At 37.4% G+C, this 7,643-nt stretch overlaps 1 protein-coding gene across 3 annotated transcripts; it reads right to left on the reverse strand.

The window, feature by feature from the left end:
* Positions 1-496: 496 nt before the first annotated feature.
* Positions 497-7,296, reverse strand: LOC113096990 (zinc finger protein 271-like). 3 transcript variants are annotated; one of them, XM_026262216.1, is made up of 3 exons: positions 7,240-7,296; positions 5,375-5,465; positions 497-2,315 (listed from the first exon to the last, which is right to left on the reverse strand). In XM_026262216.1, exons 2-3 carry the CDS (start codon positions 5,397-5,399, stop codon positions 1,006-1,008), a joined length of 1,335 nt encoding a protein of 444 aa, XP_026118001.1. In that variant the 5' UTR covers positions 5,400-5,465; positions 7,240-7,296; the 3' UTR covers positions 497-1,005. The 3 variants fall into 3 exon arrangements, with proteins under 3 accessions (XP_026118001.1, XP_026118002.1, XP_026118000.1); XM_026262217.1 differs by having other exon boundaries at positions 5,375-5,461; positions 7,090-7,261; XM_026262215.1 differs by having other exon boundaries at positions 7,090-7,261.
* Between the last annotated feature and the right edge of the window lie 347 nt (positions 7,297-7,643).

Here is a 7,643-nt window from a genome sequence, read left to right on the forward strand (position 1 = left end):
AATGCCTTTTAAAAGTTTTGGTAGCCTTTTGTCTTTCTCTTACTCTGTTTAAAGTAATCACAGTGTTGTTTTGTCTACAGCGATAAACAAGGAAACACTATATCAGTGCTGTTCCAAATGCACCAAAATGCTGCTTAAGTCTTCACTGTATAAACTGATGGATTAATGATTATTAAAGCTACTTTAGTCATTTAGGCAGGAGCAGAGAGTAGTTTCTAACTTCTTTTGTCATTTGTTTATCATTAACTCCTTTCCTTCCAGCTTTTTTAAAGTTGCCAGTCTGCACCAGCATTTTTGATAATCTTCACAAAAGTTTAATGGCATCCAGAATATTTTGTAAAATAAATATCTGTACATGCAATATCAAACAGAACAGAGCTTCTACTTTGCAAAAGAAAATTCTAGCTTCATTTACATTTTTTTTTTTTTATCAACACTTGAATGTTGGTAAGTACAACAGAGATCTTGCTTCTGGTCTGTGAATAATGGAAATGCAAAAGAGGATTGTTGATACATCATAAGTGGAATAATAACTTAACTATTTTAAAAACAAAAGAGAAGAACAAATTAAAATTAAATCTCAGTCTCTCTTAAAAGTGTAGCAGCTTCTTCCGCTTCCTGAACAAGAACAGGTTTTGTAAAAAGCTTCCTTCATGAAAGAAGAGTAAGCAAACTAAAAGTGATATATATGCATAAAAAAAAAAAAAAACTAAACAATATGAACCTATACAATAGGGTAATTTAAATGAAATATAAATTATATACACAATAAAAAAGAATGTTCTTTGGGGAGGAACTCCTTCTTTAATTTCATCTGAATCTCACAGAATCTGTTAGTTTTGAAAATAAACTTTTTTTTTTACTGTGAAAACTTTTAATAGTGTTTCTTTGTCATATCACTTGTAATGACTGGTTAGAACAGATTTTGTTTTAAATTATATTTTATTGCTTGACACATTATTATGGCAGACTTGGTGGGGACACAGCATCAGATCTGAAGATGATCTAGTTACTGTGAACGTTTTTAGTGTGACTGTTTAGAGAAGATAAACGACTGAAACACTTCCCACATGCAGTGCAGTGATACGGTTTCTCTCCAGTGTGAATCCTCTCGTGCCTTTTCAAATGTATTGACTGAATGAATCTCTTGTCACAGTGTGAACACTTATAAGGTTTCTCTCCAGTGTGGATCCTTTCGTGTGTTTTAAGATTTTCTCGATAACTGAATCTTTTGTCACAGTGTGAACACTCATAAGGTTTTTCTCCAGTATGAATCCTCTCATGCTGTTTTAAACACTTTGCTGAAGTAAAAGTCTTTACACACTCAAAGCACATGTACTCTCTCACACCAGTATGTGTTTTCTGATGTTCTTTTAAATTTGCTAGACGTGAAAATCTCCTCTCGCATAAAGAACATGAATATGGCTTCTCCTTTCTATGAACACTCAGGTGTTTCTTCAGGTATGAAGCCCACAGAAATGTTTTTCCACACTGATCACACGCATACAATTTCTCTCCAGTGTGGATGTTCATGTGTCCTTTAAGATATGATGACTGTTTGAAACTCTTGCCACATTGATCACAAGTGAACAGCTTCTCTCCAAAATGAACTCTCATATGTACCTTGAGGTGTCCTTTTTGTGCAAATCTTTTCCCACACTGATCACAAGTGTATGGTTTCTCATCAGTGTGGATAGTCTTATGTGCTTTCAGATTTGCTGACCGATTAAATCTCTTGTTGCAGTGTGAACACTTGTACGGTTTCTCTCCAGTGTGAATCATCTTATGTTTTTTCAGGAATCCTGACCGATTAAATCTCTTGTCACAGTACGAACACTTGTAACGTTTTTCTACAGGGTGGATGTTCATATGCTCTGTAAGGTGTCCACTTTGTGCAAAATTCCTCCCACACTGATCGCATGTGTACGGTTTCTCTCCAGTGTGGATCCTCTTGTGCGTTTTCAGGTTTTCTGACCGACTGAATCTCTTGTCACAGTGTAAACACTTGTAAGGTTTCTCTCCAGTGTGGATCTTCATGTGTCTCTTAAGGCTTGGTGATTGTGTGAAACACTTTCCGCACTGATCACAACTGAATGGTTTCTCTCCAGTGTGAACTCTCATGTGAATATCAAGACTAGATTTGCTTGAGAAACACTTTCTACACTGAGTGCAGGCAAAAGATTTCTTGGCTCTTCCTTTCTTTAAATCTTTCTTTTTGGTTTGAGAGCAACTTAAAGGTTTTTGTCTAGTTGTGGAATTATTTTTCTCCTCATTTTCGCTCAATTGTTTATTCTCCTTATTTTCTTCAAGCGACTCTGAAAAAAATTAACAAAAATAATTTTCAGTAACTTGTGAAAAAAATGTAAATAAAACAAATATGTGAAAGGAGATAAACCCCAATAAAACAGCTGAAAGCAGTCAAACATTCCGATGCAAATTTATGAATGACACACCCCAGAAACCTTCCATGAATGGGATAAATTGTTCTTCAGATTATTACTTTCAAAACATTAGAGGCACAAGTCCAATGTTTCTATAGTGAGAACGCCCTGTGAATACACAGCTGCCAAAGATGTCTTCCATATCCAGTTTCAATGATCACCATCCCATCAAACTCACAATTATCATCAAGAAGTGCTCATCATGAGGCACATCAAGACCCTGCTGCCACTCTCACTGGACCCACTGCAGTTTGCGTAACATCCTAACCACTCCACAAAAGTCACTATTTCCACCTCACTCATCTGGACAGTAAGGACAGATATGTTTGTTTAAATGATGCTTGTAGGCCTTAGAATAGCATTCAGCACCATCATTACTCAGCAAATGATCTGAAAGCTGAGCCTGCTAAGTCTGAACAACTCCATCTGCAGCTGGTCTTTTTAACAGAGAGACCTGACCTCAGTCTGGATTGGGAACAACGCCTCCAGTACTGGAGCCCCACAGGGCTGTGTGTTCAGCCACCTGCTGTTCACACTGCTAACTCACGACTGCAGTAAAAATGAATTAAAAGTTAGCTCACAGAAAGTAAATATAAGGGTTAAAAGACTAGTGCAAAACTAACAACCTGTCTCTGAATGTGAACAAAACAAAAGATATGGTTGTGGAATTCAGGAAGGCATGAGGCATGGCGCAGTCACATTTCTTGGTGTTCACATGGCAGAGAACATTACCTGGTCCCTCAACACCAGCACCATTACCAAGAAAGCCCAGTCTCTACTTACTGAGAAAGGCCCAGCACCCATCCTCATGAGGGGTGTACAAGTGCATCCTAAGTAGCTGCCTCACTGCCTGGTTTATGAATTGCACATGCTTGGAATGCAAAACCCTTAGTGAAAAGTGGGGACAGCTGAAAAGATAATCAGGTATTTCATGGACATTTATGCAACAAGCTGCATCTGCAAAGCCACCAACATTGTAGCTGAACCAGTACTCCAGACTGCAAATAGTCGCATTTTTTAGACCATTTTTTCTGCTGGTCCGACAATTTTTTTATTTAGAGGTCCCACAGTTGCGACTGCAAAATTTAAACATATTTACAATTAATGCAGTCGATTACATTAAAGCCCCTCCCCCTTCGTTCTATCATCCTCTCAGTTACACCCGCCGCTCACTCAATGTTATTGGAAAAAGTGGTAAAACACTTGTCTCACTGACTGTAATTTAGAGCTCATAATGAAACGGTCTATACCTCATATTTCAGCAAAAACACCTCCATGTCTAAAGACAGTATCTCAGCCGAAGGAGCAATAGCAGATCCAGATAAAGAGCACGAAAAAGAGTAGGTGAGTGAAGGGCCAACTCCTGCAGCTAAAAAGAAATCTGTATAATTCCGTACTGAATGGCTCCGAGAATTTCCATGGGTAAGGTACAAAATAGAGAGTAACGAAATGTATTGTGAATATTGTACACCGTGTGTAGCTAGTGCAGGAAACACAAAATTTGCAAAGGGGTGTTCAAACTTTAAACACAAAACTATAAAGCTCCACAATGAAAGCATACAACATAGACTTTGCAGAACTGTATGGCACAAAGTAAAGCCCCTCGTCACTGGCTTTAAGTGACAAGAGGCTGCAAGTCGACCCTCCGAGATGACCAAACTTTTGCCAAAATTCAACACATCTTATCATATTATAAAAAGCGACGTTCCCTTCAAAAAATGTAATTCCGAGCTAATTCTTTAAAAAAAAATAAAAAAAATAACCTGACTTTCCATCAATCCAATGCAATCCAATGCAAATGATTCTGCGATCAATTCATCGGTGTCATTGCAGACACAATGAATAGCAAGACATGAATTTGCCCATTACCCATTTATATCATTCATGATTGACGGAGACACAGATGTGTCTGTGAAGGACTGCCAGACTGTTTATGCACGGCTATTCAGAATGGGCAAACCAGTTAACATCCTGATCAGGCACATTGAGGTTCAGCATGCCAGTACTCCGGGCTGCCCAATCTGTTATCAGAATAAGTATAGAAGGCCCAGAACTGGAAGACTTTGATGCCAGGCAATTGTGTGAATAAGTGTTGCAGTACTTGATTAAATCATGCTTTCAGATACAAATATATATCTAGAAGGAACAAACAAATTCCTTGAGAATTATAACTTCCCACTCATGTCCTTTGCCGTCCTTTTTCTGATTTGAGGGATCCTTCTCCACCAAGCTAACTAAATATGTTTAACATGTAAATTCTTGCTAATTATGCGGTTATATTTTACAGGCTGTTGGCCTGAATTTTACCCCTGATGGAGTAGTGGTAGAGTGCTCTTGAAGCGAGTGAAAACCACAACACGTCAACTTTTAAAAGATCCAAGTCAAAAATCACACTGCTCCGCTCACATACTCTGATACTGACTCATCAGATTTTCTCAAACTGTTTACATCCGCTTAACATAAATTACTGTTCTGTCTCGGAGCATGTGCACAGAAATCTGCCTGGGGTATGGTTATCTCTTCCACTTACGAATGAATTAATAAATTAATGAATGCAGTTTTAATATCTTTCTCATTATCAAACATGTCCAGCAATTTAATAACAGTAGACTGTTTTTACAACAATCACTGAGGAAATTTTGACTTTTAGGAAGGAATGAAAGTGCTGTGAAGGAAAGGAATATTTGCTAGACAGAATGTGGCACAATAATCATCTTACCCAAAACATCTTGTTTTCAAAATCCTTAGAAGCCAAAACCAAAATCGAAAATAATGTTAGATTAATCACCCAGCCCTAAAGTGCAAGAGAGATCTCTTTTCTGGATTGTGAATAGCAAAAATGCTTTGAAGATTTTCATTACATATATTTCTTGTTAATATATAGCTTTATAACCTTCAGCATTATTAAAGAAGCATTAAGAGTAAACACCAACCTTTTTGTTCTTCAGTGAAGTTCATTCTGCAGGGTTGAGGAGCTTGACTGAATGAGTGACTGTTGTGGGAGGAACTTCATCAAACTTCTGACTGGAAGAAGGAAATTTGTCCAAAATAGCTATAAATTAGTTATGGAGGTGTTTTTTTTTTTTTTTTTTTTATAAAAGTTTTTGTAAAAAAAAAAAAAAAAAAAAAAGTAAATATATAGACTACTCAATTTTTTTTTAAGTGACCAAAGCCTAACAAATACTGTTGTGTTGTCTCTTTGTAAATCATTATATTTAGGGCTGCAAGATTATTCCAGAAATTGTAATTGCGAATATTAATTAAGATTATCACAATTTACAATGAACACTTGAGGATTACATAATTGTGGCTAGGGGTGCTCCGATCACGATCGGCCGATGTTAATGCGCATCTCGTCAGTAAAGCCGGTTTTCTAATCAGCGGTAAATTCCATCAGGTGCGTGATTTCACTTAGAGCAGCTGTTACTACACAGAGCCATTGTTGATAGAGAAAATGCCCAAATTAACGCTGAAAATAAATGTGGATTTGTGCATCTTCTATGGATTTCTGGCATGTCAGAAATTTTGGTCGCCTCTCGTGAGGTATCGCACTATTGAAGCAGGGCTACGAACCGATTTTCCGCGTTTCCCTCACTGCGCATGCGTGAAACCATGGTGACATCTGGCTGACACGGCGTGTATTGTGGACTGAAGTGATGTATGGATAACTTGTGGAGTTATGTTAAAGAAAAAGAAAAAAGAAAAGAAGGGGAAAAAACGCCTGCTTCCCTCCAGTTCGCATTGCAAAATGGATTGACCATATTGGCCACGTCTTCCCAGCCACCTGCTCGTCTAGATACGCCGACGCCACCTTTTTTTTTTTTTGGACGTTTCAGCACACAGAATTGCGCATATCACCAACGCAGTGCGTTTATCCCAGGAAAGCATTTTTATTCTGGGAAAGCATGTTTATTCTGAAACCGCCACAAACATCCGGGTTTGAGGGATCCTACGTGTTGATTCGGTTGATTCCCCACGTATAGTGTGAGCAGTCAAATCGCAACTTGGCAATCGGACCGTATAGTGAGCGCACAAAAATCGTGAGCTTTGGCTTTACATCGCATGCGATCTACCGGTACAGTGTGAGTTGGTACCTTGCCGAAATCACAAAGAAATCGCACAGTGTATGCCCGCCTTAACGATCGGCCGATCGTGGTCGGAGCACCCCTGGCACACATAATTGTAGTGGCAATTAGAAATTGAATTAATTGTGCAGCCCTAATTATATTACTGTATTAAAAGTAACAGAGTTGAAAAAAAGCACATAAGTCTAAATTTAAAATTAAATGTATGCATTTAGCAGAAACTGACAGTGATCATAAAATCTCATTTAAACAGAAATATGATACATCTGTTCATTTCCATGCGAAATCTGGTCATATTTTAATAACTTAATATTAAGTACTTAGAGGTATCTGTTCTTAATTTTCTCAAATTGATGTGCCCAGCTAAACCTCAAAACGTGACGCTACGTTATATCCCAAAATAACGTCTAAGATAAATATTGCAGCAACAACTCACATACATTCCTCTCACAGATAACGACACATCCTTTTATACCAACATTATCTCTCCAAACATCGAAACAATAATTCACACGAACATAAACACTGCATCACTCTTAAACAATTTAGCATGTTTCCCTCACCTGCGTGTTGCCAGCTGTTAAGTGTTTAAGTCATTAAACAGACAAACCGTGCTGTACTCGATGAAAACAAGACAGAAACGACCTCGTATATCGATTCGTTAACAAACTTTGTAGATAGTAGTTTAGAATATCAAAACACCACCAGCTCACCTCTCTCCTCAGAAGACTCGACAATGAGTAAACGCGCGACAGTGATGACGTCATCGCAGCGCGGCGACATCAACAAAAATACAGTCTATTATTTTTAAAAGATGTTTTTGTTAATACAGATAAAAATAATGTTTTTCTTATATATATATATATATATATATAAACCTTTGTCCCTGTTAAAATTGATGTTTCTGAATGCCAATTTGTTCTGTAAACTTGTCATTTTTTGTTATACTTAATAATAATAATTATAAAGATAATATAAAAAACAGTCTATGAGGAAAACAACATCCCCTATTTATGTGTTTGTTCCGTTTGACTTTAATATCTATGTTGTCTACATGTCACTTTCAGATTTAGATAAACTTGATAGCTTCTTTAAATACCTCTCCCATCAGGCACTT

This window comes from Carassius auratus, unplaced genomic scaffold (assembly GCF_003368295.1).
Source record: "Carassius auratus strain Wakin unplaced genomic scaffold, ASM336829v1 scaf_tig00216060, whole genome shotgun sequence".
Taxonomy (NCBI): Eukaryota; Metazoa; Chordata; class Actinopteri; order Cypriniformes; family Cyprinidae; genus Carassius; species Carassius auratus.

Bases quoted from the DNA above. Each gene is read 5' to 3' on its own strand.
- LOC113096990 (XM_026262216.1), bottom strand. From the start codon at position 5,399: ATGAACTTCACTGAAGAACAAAAAG. The intron at 2,316-5,374 runs GTTGGTGTTTAC...AATTTTTTTCAG, and splicing joins CTTCACTGAAGAACAAAAAG to AGTCGCTTGAAGAAAATAAG.